Here is an 18023-nt window from a genome sequence, read left to right on the forward strand (position 1 = left end):
CACCACAGTGGCAGTGAGAGAGAGGGGCGCTACCTCTGATAAGAGGTAACCGGTCTGCGTGGTGGACTATAATAAGTTCATGGGGGGAGTCGATCTATCTGACCAGGTCCTACAACCGTACCTGGTCAAGCGCAAAACTAGGGCCTGGTATAAAAAGGTAGCGATTTATCTCATCCAGATGGCTACTTATAACAGCTATGTGCTGTACAAGACCCAGGGAACGCTCAGTTTCCTCCAATATCAGGAGAAAATTATAAAACACCTCCTGTTTGACTCCCCCGCACCTGGAGAATCCTTTGAGTCAGAGGATGTCAAAAGGCTCACTGAGCGCCACTTCCTTCACCTCGTCCCTACCACTGAGAGTAAGCAATGAGAGTAAGCAATACCCCCAAAAGAGATGCCGGGGGTGCAGTAAACATGGAAGGAGGAGGGATACCCGGTTTTACTGCCCCATGTGCCCTTCAAATCCAGGTCTGTGCAACTTCCCCTGTTTTGAGACCTATCACACCGTTTCTAATTATTGATTTTATATATAATTTAGGGAACTACAAAAAGGGTGGGGTGGGGGATTTATTTTAGGGAGTCAATTTCATTTATTCATATTTTTTTTTTAGTTTTTGGGCTTTCCAAGGGAGGGAGGGATTTTCACAGGGAGGTAATAAAGTATTTATTTCAGACTGTAAAACTAATTTTCCCCTTTTTGATTTTTTGATACATTTCTTGGACAATTAAATCCTAGACATGATCACTCACAAATGAATACTGTGTATTGTGCAGGAGCCCACATCTGTCTATTCAGAACATGGACCCCCACAAGTGTTCTTGAAATAAAAAATAAATGTGGGCATTGCATTTATTAGTAGATAAATCCAACACCTGCGGCCTAAGCCGCCCCTGAATTAGTGGAAGTTGTGCATTTTAGCAATGGTTACAAGAATAAATTGGGGATGTATTTCCTTTTTCTGATGACTATGTCCTGCCACATACAGCTGTTACATTCCTAATTCTATACCGTGATATGGGCATGATATTTTCTTTAATAATCGAGCTGTTCCTTATCAATACACCATGGGCTTTGTTACAGTTCTTCTGGAAATACTGACATAATTTTGGGGATTAGTGATCCTTTACTGTTCCTATAGATGGTTTTGGACACTGCCCCTTTATATATACTTTAACCGATTGGTTGGTTTGTGCACATAGCGGTTCCTACCTTGCCGGGTAGGGGCCTGTTATGGTGTACTGCGTCACTTGGCACGTTTGTCCCTCATATAGGGATTGATGGAGCCAAAGAGACGTTGTACAACCAATCACTGAAAAAAACCAAAATACCTTGTCATGACCGCCCTGCAGGTGTTCTTCTATCTAGTGAACAGACTCGAGTTTGCAACATAGTTGGATACATTTTCCTCCATTTGTTTGAAGATATTGCCCGTCACTCCAGTACAGATTATTTTTTCCTCTCTGGCTGATTTTATATTAGGACAGAATTCTGTCCACAATGACATCATAATTGCCCAGATGCGAGCCAACTGCTTCTTCAGCAAGACATAGTCATAAGTACAGGCAAATACGTCTATAGCAACATGCATCCGTTATGAATACACGGCTTCACTTCTCTTCTGTATGCCGCACAAATTTATTAATGTGGCAGATTTCTAACAAAATAACCTTCTACCACGTCTCCTCTATTTTATCTGGAAACGTAATAAGAATTTTAAGAAAACATTATATACCCATAGTGTCTGAAATATTACCCATTATTTCCTCCTTTAAGATTTTTTTGGTCCGCATGTTCACTACACCACTAGATGAATACCTTTAGGGGTTTCGTTTTTAAAATGGGGTCATTTCTGCATGTTTTTGTTTTTTTTTGTTACGGCAGCTCAATGCCTCTAAATGCATGATATGGGGCCTAGAATTTATTCAATTATTCCCTGAAAGCCAAAGGTTTGCTCCTTCTCTTTTTGGCCCAGCCACACGTCTAATAAGCAGATTTGGGCAACAATGGGAGTATTTTTGAAAACAGCAGAAACAGGGTGATAGATTTTGTGGTGTGTTTCTTCATTTTCATGTTCGCTTTACAAAGAAATTGTTCTTCAAACTGATACTTTTATGAAAAAAGTAAAACATTTTTTTTTTTCACCTGCTATGTATTAAATGTAAAAAAAACCTGTGGGGTCAAAATACTTACTATACCCCTAGATAAATAGCTTAAGGGGTCTAGTTTTCTAAATGGGGTCATTTATAGGGAGTTTCCATCGTTCTGGCAGCTCAAAGCCTCTCCAAATGTTGAGTCGGGCCTAAAACATTTTCAAGCAAAATATGAGTCCTGAAAGTCTCCGGGTGCTCCCTTCCTTTTGGGCCCTGCCGTGTGTCTAGGCAACGCATTAGGGCCACAATGTGGGTATTTTTTAAAACAGGAGAAATAGGGTGATAGATTTTGTGGTGTGTTTCTTCATTTTCATGTTTGCTTTACAAAGAAATCGGTCTTCAAACTGATACTTTTATGAAAAAAGTAAAATATTTTTTTTTTCAACTGCTATGTATTAAATTTAGCAAAAAACTGTGGGGTCAAAATACTTACTATACCCCTAGATTAATACCTTAAGGGGTCTAGTTTTCTAAATGGGGTCATTTGTGGGGGTTTCCATCATTCTGAGACCTATGAGCCTCTGAAAACCTGGCTTGGTGCAGGAAAACAAAATGTACTTCAAAATGTATAAAATTGTTATTCAATTTGTAAATCCTCTAAATTGCTGAAAATTTATTTTATTTTTTCAAAATTGCTTCCAAAATAGAGTAAAGAGATGGAAATACATTTTTAATGAATAAAAATTGTACAGTATGTGACATATTGTAGTTCAAAATAAGGGAAAAATTTTAATTTTTACAAAATTTCTTCAATTTTTCTATATTTTAATTAATTTCCGCAAATTGTATCAGGGGGGAGCATTTACTATAAACAGGCATCTGTTGCTTACACATATGGGGACATTTGTGGCTAGCAATTATGGGGATATCTGTGATTGACAATTATGTAGGTGTCTGCTGATGGCAACTGTGGGTTTGCCTGTAGCTAACAATTATGAGGGCATCTGTGGGTAACAAATATGGGGGCAACTGTGGCTGACAATTAGGTGCAAATCTGTGGATGAAAGTTAGGGTGAATGTCCACCTTTTAACACTGTTATTAGGAAATTTTGTGCTGATTAATCCTTTAACATATTCTTATAGGGGCTGGAGTGCCATTTTTCAGCTTGCAGTAAGCTCTTCCTAGTGGTGTCTGCAAACAGCTAGAATGATATGGTTTAATTCTATGTCTATTCAAGGGCTATGGAGTTCTGTATCAGAAAAACAGAGCTACTATTTTTAATCCTCTTTTGACCAGACAATGTCCATACCTTTCACATCAACTGTTCACCGTCATGGCCAAGAACGATTACACCAGTACAAGCAAGTTCCAAATAAATAAATCCTGATTGTCCACCATGTTCTTGATGCAGTTCATATCCTCAAAGTAAAGTAAACATTTTCTGGATTGTATAAAACTATAAGGCCATAGTGACGTTCTCTATTGATAAATTTTAATCAGTAAGATTTTTTGTCCCAGAAAAAATTGAAGGTGTTTTAACATCTACCCTGTATATAGAACTGTATGCTGAGCTTTGACTGCAAGATGCTATAAATACAAAGTACATATTTTTTTCCACCTTGCCTGAGTGGGCCCAAATAGTCTCTGATCCATGATAGTCTAGGAGCCCTGTTAGGCCTTGCTCACACGGCGTTCGTGTGGATCGGGCCAAACTCAATCTGTTCTTGAAAGCAAAGCTCCACTATGTCACTATCAATAACAGTTTAGTTAATTTATCAAAACAATTAAATTTTATCAATTTTATCAACTTAAAAGGCCTTGGATTTAATAGTAATTCCTGATTTAAGGATCAGAAAATGATGAGGAACAGTCCATATAAACCTGGTTTGAAAATATGTAAAGGAAAAATTGTATTACACAGTATATGTCTGATTATTTCTACATAATGTCAGTATATGCATCCTTGCTCTCTATACTCATGCCTGATCTATAAAGTTTGAGTGTATATCTTTTAATTTACTGAAAGTATAAATCACATTTTATATATATATATATATATATATATATATATATATATATATATATATATATATATATATATATATATATATATATATATATATATATGTATATATATACACTACCGTTCAAAAGTTTGGGGTCACCCAGACAATTTTGGGTTTTCCATGAAAAGTCACACTTATATTTATCAAATGTGTTGCAAAATGACCAGAAAATATAGTCAAGACATTGACAAGGTTAGAAATAATGATTTTTATTTAAAATAATAATTTTCTCCTTCAAACTTTGCTTTGGTCAAAGAATGCTCCATTTGCAGCAGTTACAGCATTGCAGACCTTTGGCATTCTAGCTGTTAATTTGCTGAGGTAATCGGGAGAAATTTCACCCCATGCTTCCAGAAGGCCCTCCCACATGTTGGATTGGCTTGATGGGCACTTCTTGCGTATCATACGGTCAAGCTGTCCCACAACAGCTCTATGGGGTTGAGATCTGGTGACTGCGCTGGCCACTCCATTACAGATAGAATACCAGCTGCCTGCTTCTTCCCTAAATAGTTCTTGCATAATTTGGTGGTGTGCTTTGGGTCATTGTCCTGTTGTAGGATGAAATTGGCACCAATCAAGCGCTGTCCACAGGGTATGGCATGGCGTTGCAAAATGGAGTGATAGCCTTCCTTATTCAAAATCCCTTTTACCTTGTACAAATCTCCCACTTTACCAGCACCAAAGCAACCCCAGACCATCACATTACCTCCACCATGCTTGACAGATGGTGTCAGGCACTCTTCCAGCATCTTTTCAGTTGTTCTGCGTCTCACAAATGTTCTTCTGTGTGATCCAAACACCTCAAACTTCGATTCGTCTGTCCATAACACTTTTTTCCAATCTTCCTCTGTGCAATGTCTGTGTGCTTTTGCCCATATTAATCTTTTCCTTTTATTAGCCAGTCTCAGATATGGCTTTTTCTTTGCCACTCTACCCTGAAGGCCAGCATCCCGGAGTCGCCTCTTCACTGTAGACGTTGACACTGGCGTTTTGCGGGTACTATTTAATGAAGATGCCAGTAGAGGACCTGTGAGGCGTCTATTTCTCAAACTAGAGACTCTAATGTACTTGTCTTGTTGCTCAGTTGTGCAGCGGGGCCTCTCACTTCTCTTTCTACTCTGGTTAGAGCCTGTGTGTGCTGTCCTCTGAAGGGAGTAGTACACACCGTTGTAGGAAATCTTCAGTTTCTTGGCAATTTCTCGCATGGAATAGCCTTCATTTCTAAGAACAAGAATAGACTGTCGAGTTTCACATGAAAGCTCTCTTTTTCTAGCCATTTTGTGAGTCTAATCGAACCCACAAATGTAATGCTCCAGATTCTCAACTAGCTCAAAGGAAGGTCAGTTTTATAGCTCCTCTAAACAGCAAAACTGTTTACAGCGGTGCTAACCTAATTGCACAAGGGTTTTCAAGTGTTTTCTAATCATCCATTAGCCTTCTAACACAGTTAGCAAACACAATGTACCATTAGAACACTGGAGTGATGGTTGCTGGAAATGGGCCTCTATACACCTATGTAGATATTGCATTAAAAACCAGACGTTTGCAGCTAGAATAGTCATTTAGCACATTAACAATGTATAGAGTGTATTTCTGATTAATTTAATGTTATCTTCATTGAAAAAAACTGTGCTTTTCTTGCAAAAATAAGGAAATTTCTAAGGGACCCTAAACTTTTGAACGGTAGTGTATATATAATATATAACTCATGGAGACTGTCATATAGTCTTTTGCTATCTTTATAAAAGGAAGTTGCAACCATTTTCTTGATGTCCAACACATACATTTATCAACAACAAAATGGCCAGATAAAACAGGATCAAACAGGATGTGGCCTGTTTGTGGCTGAACTGATGACATCACAATAACGATGACCTCACAATAACGATGACCTCACAATAACTGACATCATGCACCTCTTTACAATAGTACTGTGACCTTTACCTCTCAGTTTTTCTCAACACTTCGGTGAGGAAAGACGTTACTGCGGCTAGTTAGCTACTTGCGATTTCAATTTGCTCTTTTCTACAAGCGCCCTATTGATATCCACGACTCAACATGGGTTTGCGTAGAAAAATAAAAAAACAATCAACACCATCAAAGAAAGACAGGCAAAGTGGAGAGGAAAAAGAGGTTACACCAAAACGGAGAGAAAGTGAAATTGAGGATCCAGAGGAGGGATGCAGCCGGCAGGTGAGCAAGGCCGAACCTGCTATTCAGCTGCCTAAAAATAACTCATTTCTTCATAGACTGCGGAACCAGTGGGAAAGGTTTGCAGGATACATAAAGAGGAAGAGAGTTTACATACTAAAAAAAGGGAGGCAACTTTGGGGACTTGACCCCAATAAAACAACAACAGGACTTCAAAGCTCAACCGTGGCCTCCAGAAATAAGAGTGGATCTCGCAAAAGACAAACGACAGAAGAAAACCAAGGTGCACCCACTAAAAGACCTAAAGTTGAAACTGCAACTAAAATATCAAAAGAATCAAATGTTGCATTTGATGAAGGGAAAACAACAGATCAGCGCCATGGTGGCAGAAAAAGACCCTTTACAGATAGCGGATCCAACATTAAAATAAATGAACAACATCCTGAGGCAAGGAAGAAGGCTAAACTAGACATCGAATCTTTTCCTAAAGAAAGAACAGAAAAAGGGGAAAAGGCCACGGTGCCTTTAACGGTGGACAAATTTACATTTCATCATATACTTGGAGAAGGAGGCTTTGGGATGGTGATGCTGGCAACAGACTCAATTCGGAAAGAGCGTGTTGCCGTTAAAGCAGTAAAAAAGAGATCTTTACTATGGTACACAGTAGGATTAGCAGAAAGCAAATTCCTGCAGATGGCTCATGAAAGCATCTTTCTGGTTCATGGCTATGGAGCATTTCAAACTACGAGCTACGTCTACTATGTCATGGAGCTGGTCACTGGCGGGACCCTCTGTGACCTGATTGAAGAGAGAGAATGGCTAAGTCTCTGCACCATAACATTTCTAGTTGCAGAGATTGTGTGCGGAATACAGTTCCTCCATTCCAAAGGCATAATTCACAGAGATCTGAAAGCTGATAACATCTTGTTGACCACACAAGGGCACATTAAGATCACCGATTTCGGTTTGGCTATTAGATTTACAAGAGAAGAAGACTTTCATGGGAGCCCTGCATTAGAAACCATCACTGGTGAACCATATTTCGCTGCAGAAGACTGGTTTGCTTTAGGGTCAATTATCACCGGTTTGGTCAAAAACCTAAGACCTATAAAGACGGATATGGCCCAAAACTGCCAAACATCTCAAGAGTATGACCCTGAAACTATAGACCTTCTAAGAGGGCTCTTTTGCGAGGACAAGTCTCTAAGATTAGGAGTGAGAGGAAACATACGTGAACATGCCTTTTTCTCTTCAATTAAATGGGAAGAATTGGAATCAGGAAAAGCGGTATCACCAATCAAAAGGAACAAAGATGCCATGAATGAGTATGTGACAAGGCAGATATCTGTACCACTCAGTGAGGCAAAGGAGCAAACAAAAATTCTTATGGAAAACCAAGAGCTCTTCAAGAATGTCTCATTTGTTTGTCCAACTTGGAGTGCGCACTACCACAGTGCTCCCATCTGCCCGTCCATTACCTGATTCATCTAAGCCAAGGAACCTCAGCAAGCAGGATCTAATGGAGGACTTAGGCGTGTTAACAGCCTGAATACAAGATCGATGCTCAGCACCTATACATCTTATCATTCAGCCGTACAACAGGTATGTACACCAGCTGCAGAATAGGTTATGTTCATCGGTTTAGTTTTCTAAAATCTTTTCTTTTTAAACAAATGTTCAAACAATAGTTCCTGGGTGTTCCGTTCTGACGTCAAAAGACTTAGGCCTCGTGCACATGAGCGTGTTTTAGTGTCCGCAAAAATGCGGATGAATTGTGGACCCATTCATTTCTATGGGCCCGTGCACACGACTGTGGATAGGCCGGGAGCCCGAACCGCTACGGCCGTGTGTATGAGGCCTTAGGTATATGATAGAAGTTTTCCATATTTTAGGCCTCTACAGCTTTCTATATGATTTGGCTATTCTGGTGCTGATGACTGTAAAATATTAAATCCCTAATTGAATAGAAGACATACATGTAAATATGAAACCGCTGCTGTTAGGAAAGTTGATGCTGTTAGTTTCTGTAGGGTCATTTATTTTATGCACCCAATTTCTTTACTTTTCAGGGTATGAGGTCTATCTACAACGTTGAAGTCACTGACAGGAAGCAACAGGTAATGTCACTACTTATACTTTATAATTTATGGAAAATTTATAAAAGTATTCCTCATCCTCTAGACACCGGCGATCCCGTTCTCCTTACTAAGAATGACAACATCTACAAACTCAGCTTTTCTGCCTTCACTACAGAGGCTATTGCGCTTATCATTTACTTTTCTGTTTGTTATTAAAGTACAGGACAAGCCACATATTCTGTCACCAACCTCTATTCTCAATCTGATCTATCTATCTATCTATCTATCTATCTATCTATCTATCTATCTATCTATCTATCTATCTATCTATCTATCTATCTATCTATCTATCTATCTATCTATCTATCTATCTATCTATCTATCTATCTATCTATCTATCTATCTATCTATCTATCTATCTATCTATCTATCTATCTATCTATCTATCTATCTATCTATCTATCTATCTATCTATCTATCTATCTATCTATCTATCTATCTATCTATCTATCTATCTATCTATCTACAGCTTTATTGATGTCCAGTTTTCCAAACTCAAGTTTACATTTTTCATTAACAGAGATCCATCTTCCTGCTGAAATTTACTACATAGAAAAGAACACTTATAGGCCTCGAGCTTAACTATTCTTGCTACTCTGAAGTTTACAGCAACTACTGGGGATTTCTCAAATGCTGAGCAGGTAAGTTATCTGGTTTAAATACAACTTTTAACTATACTGCCAACTTTATTAGCATTTCATAGAAGCAGCGACGTACCCGGAAATGTAATCGGGGGGAGGGTATGCGAGTGTCTCTGAACTGTGTAACAAGGACTAAAGCCCAACATCAAAATACACTGGAAAAACCCATCTTGTAACCAATCCAGGAGGAGTCATACAGTCACGCACATCAAATTAAAAAGTCAGACTTTCTAACAGACAAACTGGCCTTGTTGCAAATAGCAACCAATCCCAGCACTGCTTACATTTTTCAGCAGCACTATAAGAAATGAGAGCTCAGCTCCGATTGGTTGGTTATTACATAGTACTGTACTGTAATACCCCTCCCTGACGCCTCTCTAACTAGACAAACCAGGAGTCTTAGTAGGAGCAGTGCAAAGTATATATATATATTACTTATCATGCTTCATAGTAAAATCTTCTGTGGTTGAAAGTGGGCAGTGACTGCTTCTGTACCCTCCTTCTGTGCCCTCAGTGTTTCCCAGTCAGGGTTCACTCTAAGGAGGCCCCATGCACACGACCGTAGAATTAGTCCATAATTATGGTCCGTGATTAAGGACCGTAATTATGTAACCATTCCCTTATATTCCCCACGGACACCTTCCCGTATATTTAAATGCGGGTGGCTGTCTGCGGCCGGCCGTGCCCTTGTTAACAGACAGTGATTACGGGCACAGCTGTGTGCATGAGGCCTAGGCCTTTGTAGTCAGTGTGCAGGGCAGTTAGGGACTTGGGCACTGTTCCCACTAAGAGTGTGTTCACATCATGTTTAAACACTATAGTCAAACGGCATATAGGTCAAATGTATCCATAGCGCCCTAATTACCCAACATATACTGAAGTGTCCATTTAGCATACGTCAGGGAAATACAGTATATGTTGGTATACCTTTGTATTTACCCATACGCAGTAGCGTAGTAGAGAGAGATATTCAGTAAATTACGTATACCAAGTGGTATACGGTTTTGCACAATAGGACCCTATAGACGATGTATGCCACTATATGTGTAGTGACATATGTCGTAGCCTTCTGTCGGAGATGTACGTCAGGAAATACTTCCTTAGGCTCTGACGTGATGTGAACTGGGCCTAAGCCAGGCAATACAGTACAGCATCAATTAAATATTTGCTGCTTCTTATTACAAATCCCACCACCAGAGACCAACTCTGCAGAATCCTGGCCTGTCCTTGAACATATAAAAGATGCTGTAACAACTTTATTGCATACTGGGCTGACCAAATTGATTTTACTTTACAGGATTGTCCTCCAATCTGAGAATCTGAATTCCTGAGTACCAGATGTCAGAAAATCCTCCTCTCCAGAAAGCTGATCGTCACCTATCAGCACCTCTCCTCTCCAGAATGCTGACCATCATCTCTCAGCGCCTGTCATTTACAGAATGCTGACCATCATCTCTCAGCGCCTGTCATCTACAGAATGCTGACCATCATCTCTCAGCGCCTGTCATCTACAGAATGCTGACCATCATCTCTCAGCGCCTGTCATCTACAGAATGCTGACCATCATCTCTCAGCGCCTGTCATCTACAGAATGCTGACCATCATCTCTCAGCGCACTCTTTATCCAAAAGCTGATCACCCTCCATCAGCACTTATCTTCCAACACTGCTGAACACCAGCCATACCATCCTTTTCTCCACAAAGTTGTCCACCACCTACCAGCACTTTCTCAACAAAATGGACCATCATCTGTCAGCAACCTTCTTCTGCAAGGTATCTGTTCAGTTGATGACCATCTATCAGCTCTTATTAACTAAATACTGAATAAATTTTTAACAAAATAAAACTGACTGATTCTTTATTGATAACACGCAATGAAAAATGGTAAAATTTAGAAACAGCACTAACCAAAAACAGAGTGATGACTAGGTAGTACAGAGGACCATAGCGAGGCTTTATCTCTCCCGAGGCAAATATTCAGTTTGTCCCCCTGCCCTCCCTTCTATCTTCACTTAGGACTAATTTATACAATAATTTATTATTTCCGTGTAGCATCCTAGTTTAAAAGGAGTGAAATACTGTCTGCACACTAACCCTATAAAAATAAAGTGTTCAATTCTCATGTTTGGCTTTTTCCGGAAATGAATGTATCGGTGTACGGACTCAATGCAAAGTCTATGCAAAGTACTCCGATGCATCGGATTTCCGTAAAAAGCCGAACAGACATGAAGCAGCTGAGCGCTCACACGAGCACTTCAGCTGCCTCGTTCTAGCGATTGGTGGGGATCTCAGTGCTCGGACCCCCACCAATCCAAACTTCTGACATGTCACTATGACATGTCAGAAGTTTGTCGAACGTTTAGCTGCACTTTAATAATAGAATGTAAGGACACTTTTTGTGTGTCTTCTTTGTATGAATGATTTACCTAAGAATATGGATATTTTCCTAGAACAAATCCCTACTTTCACTAGATTTATTCTCTATAATCTCAGCGAGCTCGGCTGTTTCGGAACTCCTATCACTGAAAAAATGTATCCATTAATAATAAGATATAACTTTCATTTAGTATGCATTAAAACAGCAAAGTGTCCCAGATAGATGCAGTTAAATTAGATCAAAAATCCCAGAGTTTTGGGATGGTGAGGTATAGATGTTTTTTATGGACTGCCACTCATTAGGCTCCATTGTAGTCAGTTAATACGTGCTTCTCTTACATGTAGTCCTAACTACTGTCCCTTTAATGCATTCGGAATAGAAGTATCACTCTAAAAAGAGCGTTCCAGCGCTGGTACCCGACCCGAATAATTCCCTGCAGACAGACATTAACTCTAATTGGCAGCTTCTCCTACATGTTTCACCCTGCATTCAGGGATCATCAGGGAGAGTTAGAGACAGAGGTTCAGTCCTCCAATCAATTTCCAGGGAAACTGGGGAAAAATCAGATGCAGAACGAGAAACATAGACAGAGTATGTGAGATATAAGGTCTCTAGAGATAAGCATGCAATCTATTTTAGAAAGGGACATATAGGAAGGGGAAAAGCAGGTATACACTGTATCTGAGAGATGCAACTGGAGCCAGGTATTCACAATGTGGACATTCTGCTGCAACGTAGCCAGAGGGGTTATAGGGTTCCTAGTCATAGGTGAGTCAGAATCAGAGCAGAACCTATCCAAGGGCTAATGTAGTGGCATATTAACCCGTTAGTGACCGGCCCATAGTGTTTCTACGTCGGTCACTAAGGTGCTTTATTCCGAAGCCATTGACTTTCTACGTTACGGCATCAGAATAAAGTAGCGCCGCCGGGGGGGAGGTTTAGCTCTCTGCTCTCAGCTGCCGGAGGTAGCTGAGGGCTTGGAGCAGTGACTGGGGACCGCTGTTTGCGGTCCCCATACCGGCGATCGGCGGTATTTAACGAATACCGGCGACCGCCGGCGACCCCCCGTCCCGTCCCCCCGTGCCCCCCCCCCCTAACTGCCGGGGGAAAAGAAAAATGGCGCGCAGCCTTAGGCAGCTATTCTGCCTGTAAATAGAAACTGATCAGGGACCCTTATAATTGGTCCCTGATCAGATGGTCACTGTGATATACCTATCACAGGGACCATAGTCCCATATTTACCAAATACAGCACAGGATTTGTGTTCTTTCCCTCCCTCTTCTCACTGTAGTTGATCTGTGAGAGGAGAGAGAGAAATACTTTATTTTTTCCGCTGATTTAGTTTTAGTTGGTGTTATTAACTGCGGTTTACCGTATTTTTTTTTTCTGTTAGTGTTGTGTCTATATTATATATATTAAAAAAAAATGAAAATACAAAAAAAAAAAAATTACTAGTTACTTTAGTGTTACAAAAAAATGAACCGCAGAATGTTCTCTGCAGAGCAGGCAGACGCTATACTGTGCTCTAGCGGTTCCGGCAGTGATACGGACACTGCGTCAGAAGCAGAACTTGGCTCAGAAAGCGACACAAGTTCTGCTTCAGCCACTGGACCCCCCAGCACTATGGTGGTGGACGCAGCTGTCACCGATGAAGGGTCAGGAGAAGGGCCTAGTAATGCAGTCCCTCCCGCAATGTGGGATCCTGCAGTTTCTTTCTCCCCCAGAATTCCGCCATTTACAGCGACTCCAGGCATCAACACTGATGTCGCAAATTTTACCCCTTATAATTTTTTTAATTGGCTTATAGGCGATCAGGTCCTGGAACTAATTGTCCAGCAGACAAATTTATACGCCAGGCAATTTGTCACCCAAAATCCCAGGTCTTACTATGCCAGAGGATGGATCCCCACAACTGTCTGTGAGATTAAATTTTTTGGGGGAATTACCCTAAACATGGGGATAGTAAAACAAAAGTCTATCCGCTCCTACTGGGCTACCAGCGCTATCCACTGCACCCCTGTATTTGCTGCTGCCATGGCCCAAACGCGCTACGAGACTATAATGTGTTTCATGCACTTCTCAGACAACTCCCAAATCCCCCCAAGAAGTGACCCAGGCCATGATCGCCTCAACAAGTTAAGACCCCACATCGCCCTCCTATCTGAGTCATTTCTAAATTTGTACACCCCAGGACAAAAAATAGCGGTAGACGAGTCCCTTATGTCCTTCAAGGGCCGTCTATCGTTTTGCCAATACATCCCCTCCAAAAGAGCCCAATACGGTGTGAAACTTTATAAGGTGTGCGAGAGCACAACGGGCTACAGCTGTGCCTTTTTTATATATGAGGGCAGGGACCGCCACCTCAATCCCCCAGGATGCCCAGAGGATGTTGGCATTAGTGGGAAAATTGTCTGGGAACTCATGGTGCCATTCCTACAGAAAGGGTACCATGTGTACACCGACAATTATTACACCAGTGTCCCCCTGTATAAGTCCCTCCATGCTGCTAATACAGGGGCCTGTGGGACGGTACGCAAAACTAGAGTCGGCTTCCCTTAACAACTGGTGTCCAGGAGAATAGAAAGGCGTGCGACACTCTCATTTGAAAGCTACCAGTCGCTCGCTGTCAAATGGAGTGACAAAAAGGAGGTTTACATGCTCTCCACCGTGCATGAGGACACCACAGTGGCAGTGAGAGAGAGGGGCGCTACCTCTGATAAGAGGTAACCGGTCTGCGTGGTGGACTATAATAAGTTCATGGGGGGAGTCGATCTATCTGACCAGGTCCTACAACCGTACCTGGTCAAGCGCAAAACTAGGGCCTGGTATAAAAAGGTAGCGATTTATCTCATCCAGATGGCTACTTATAACAGCTATGTGCTGTACAAGACCCAGGGAACGCTCAGTTTCCTCCAATATCAGGAGAAAATTATAAAACACCTCCTGTTTGACTACCCCGCACCTGGAGAATCCTTTGAGTCAGAGGATGTCAAAAGGCTCACTGAGCGCCACTTCCTTCACCTCGTCCTTACCACTGAGAGTAAGCAATACCCCCAAAAGAGATGCCGGGTGTGCAGTAAACATGGAAGGAGGAGGGATACCCGGTTTTACTGCCCCATGTGCCCTTCAAATCCAGGTCTGTGCAACTTCCCCTGTTTTGAGACCTATCACACCGTTTCTAATTATTGATTTTATATATAATTTAGGGAACTACAAAAAGGGTGGGGGATTCATTTTAGTCAATTTCATTTATTCATATTTTTTTTTTAGTTTTTGGGCTTTCCAAGGGAGGGAGGGATTTTCACAGGGAGGTAATAAAGTATTTATTTCAGACTGTAAAACTAATTTTCCCCTTTTTGATTTTTTGATACATTTCTTGGTCAATTAAATCCTGGACATGATCACTCACAAATGAATACTGTATATTGTGCAGGAGCCCACATCTGTCTATTCAGAACATGGACCCCCACAAGTTTTCTTGAAATAAAAAATAAATGTGGGCATTGCATTTATTAGTAGATAAATCCAACACCTGCAGCCTAAGCCGCCCCTGAATTAGTGGAAGTTGTGCATTTTAGCAATGGTTACAAGAATAAATTGGGGATGTATTTCCTTTTTCTGATGACTATGTCCTGCCAGATACAGCTGTTAGATTCCTAATTCTATACCGTGATATGGGCATGATATTTTCTTTAATAATCGAGCTGTTCCTTATCAATACACCATGGGCTTTGTTACAGTTCTTCTGGAAATACTGACATAATTTTGGGGATTAGTGATCCTTTACTGTTCCTATAGATGGTTTTGGACACTGCCCCTTTATATATACTTTAACCGATTGGTTGGTTTGTGCACATAGCGGTTCCTACCTTGCCGGGCAGGGGCCTGTTATGGTGTACTGCGTCACTTGGCACGTTTGTCCCTCATATAGGGATTGATGGAGCCAAAGAGACGTTGTACAACCAATCACTGAAAAAAAACAAAATACCTTGTCATGACCGCCCTGCAGGTGTTCTTCTATCTAGTGAACAGACTCGAGTTTGCAACATAGTTGGATACATTTTCCTCAATTTGTTTGAAGATATTGCCCGTCACTCCAGTACAGATTATTTTTTCCTCTCTGGCTGATTTTATATTAGGACAGAATTCTGTCCACAATGACATCATAATGGCCCAGATGCGGGACAACTGCTTCTTCAGCAAGGCATAGTCATAAGTACAGGCAAATACGTCTATAGCAACATGCATCCGTTATGAATACACGGCTTCACTTCTCTTCTGTATGCCGCACAAATTTATTAATGTGACATATTTCTAACAAAATAACCTTCTACCACGTCTCCTCTATTTTATCTGGAAACGTAATAAGAATTTTATAAGAAAACATTATATACCCATAGTGTCTGAAATGATACCCATTATTTCCTCCTTTAAGATTTTTTTGGTCCGCATGTTCACTACACCACTAGATGAATACCTTTAGGGGTTTAGTTTTTAAAATGGGGTCATTTCTGCATGTTTTTTGTTTTTTTTGTTAGGGCAGCTCAATGCCTCTAAATGCATGATATGGGGCCTAGAATTTATTCAATTATGCCCTGAAAGCCAGATGGTGCTCCTTCTCTTTTTGGCCCAGCCACACGTCTAATAAGCAGATTTGGGCAACAATGGGAGTATGGGAGTGGGGCCTAAAACATTTTCAAGCAAAATATGAGTCCTGAAAGTCTCCTGGTGCTCCCTCCCTTTTGGGCGCTGCCGTGTGTCCAGGCAACGAATTAGGGCCACAATGTGGGTATTTTTGAAAACAGGAGAAATAGGGTGATAGATTTTGTGGTGTGTTTCTTCATTTTCATGTTCGCTTTACAAAGAAATCGGTCTTCAAACTGATGCTTTTATGAAAAAAGTAAAATAATTTTTTTTTCACCTGCTATGTATTCAATTTAGCAACAAAACTGTGTTGTGAAAATACTTACTATGCCCCTAGATAAATACCTTAAGGGGTCTAGTTTTCTAAATGGGGTCATTTGTGGGGGTTACCATCATTCTGAGACCTATGAGCCTCTGAAAACCTGGCTTGGTGCAGGAAAACAAAATGTACTTCAAAATTTATACAATTATTATTCAATTTGTAAGTCCTCTAAATTGCTGAAAATTTATTTTATTTTTTCAAAAGTGCTTCCAAAATAGAGTAAAGAGATGGAAATACATTTTTAATTAATAAAAATTGTACAGTATGTGTGTACATATGTGACATATTGCAGTTAAAAATAAGGAAAAATGTTAATTTGTACAAAATTTCTTCAATTTTTCTATTTTTTTATTAATTTCCGTAAATTGTATCAGGGGGGAGCATTTACTATAAACAGGCATCTGTTGCTTACACATATGGGGACATTTGTGGCTAGCAATTATGGGGATATCTGTGATTGACAATTATGTAGGTGTCTGCTGATGGCAACTGTGGGTGTGCCTGTAGCTAACAATTATGAGGGCATCTGTGGGTAACAAATATGGGGGCAACTGTGGCTGACAATTAGGCGCAAATCTGTGGATGAAAGTTAGGGTGAATGTCCACCTTTTAACACTGTTATTAGGAAATTTTGTGCTGATTAATTCTTTAACATATTCTTATAGGGGCTGGAGTGCCATTTTTTAGCTTGCAGTAAGCTCTCCCTAGTGGTGTCTGCAAACAGCTAGAATGATATGGTTTAATTCTATGTCTATTCAAGGGCTATGGAGTTCTGTATCAGGAAAACGGAGCTACTATTTTTAATCCTCTTTTGACCAGACAATGTCCATACCTTTCACATCAATTGTTCACCGTCATGGCCAAGAACGATTACACCAGTACAAGCAAGTTCCAAATAAATAAATCCTGATTGTCCACCATGTTCTTGATGCAGTTCATATCCTCAAAGTAAAGTAAACATTTTCTGGATTGTATAAAAGTTTAAGGCCATAGTGACGTTCTCTATTGATAAATGTTAATCAGTAAGATTTTTTTTCCCAGAAAAAATTGACGGTGTTTTAACATCTACCCTGTATATAGAACTGTATGCTGAGCTTTGACTGCAAGATGCTATAAATACAAAGTACATATTTTTTTCCACCTTGCCTGAGTGGGCCCAAATAGTCTCTGATCCATGATAGTCTAGGAGCCCTGTTAGGCCTTGCTCATACGGCGTTCGTGTGGATGGGGCCAAACTCAATCTGTTCTTGAAAGCAAAGCTCCACTATATCACTATCAATAACAGTTTAGTTAATTTATCAAAACAATTAAATTTTATCAATTTTATCAACTTAAAAGGCCTTGGATTTAATAGTAATTTCTGATTTAAGGATCAGAAAATGACGAGGAACAGTCCATATAAACCTGGTTTGAAAATATGTAAAGGAAAGTTTGTATCACACAGTATATGTCTGATTATTTCTACATAATGTCAGTATATCCATCTTTGCTCTCTATACTCATCCCTGATCTATAAAGTTTGAGTGTATATCTTTAAATTTACTGAAATTATAAATCACATTTTATATATATATATATATATATATATA

At 40.2% G+C, this 18023-nt stretch overlaps 1 protein-coding gene across 1 annotated transcript; it reads left to right on the forward strand.

Annotated features, from left to right (window-relative positions):
* The first annotated feature begins 6134 nt into the window (after positions 1-6134).
* On the forward strand, positions 6135-10909 carry LOC142664450 (protein kinase C delta type-like). Its single transcript, XM_075843511.1, has 4 exons — positions 6135-7914; positions 8382-8429; positions 8971-9091; positions 10389-10909. Exon 1 carries the CDS (start codon positions 6220-6222, stop codon positions 7792-7794), a length of 1575 nt encoding a protein of 524 aa, XP_075699626.1. The 5' UTR covers positions 6135-6219; the 3' UTR covers positions 7795-7914; positions 8382-8429; positions 8971-9091; positions 10389-10909.
* The last annotated feature ends 7114 nt before the right edge of the window (positions 10910-18023 follow it).

Source organism: Rhinoderma darwinii, chromosome 12 (genome assembly GCF_050947455.1).
Source record: "Rhinoderma darwinii isolate aRhiDar2 chromosome 12, aRhiDar2.hap1, whole genome shotgun sequence".
NCBI classification, from domain to species: Eukaryota; Metazoa; Chordata; class Amphibia; order Anura; family Rhinodermatidae; genus Rhinoderma; species Rhinoderma darwinii.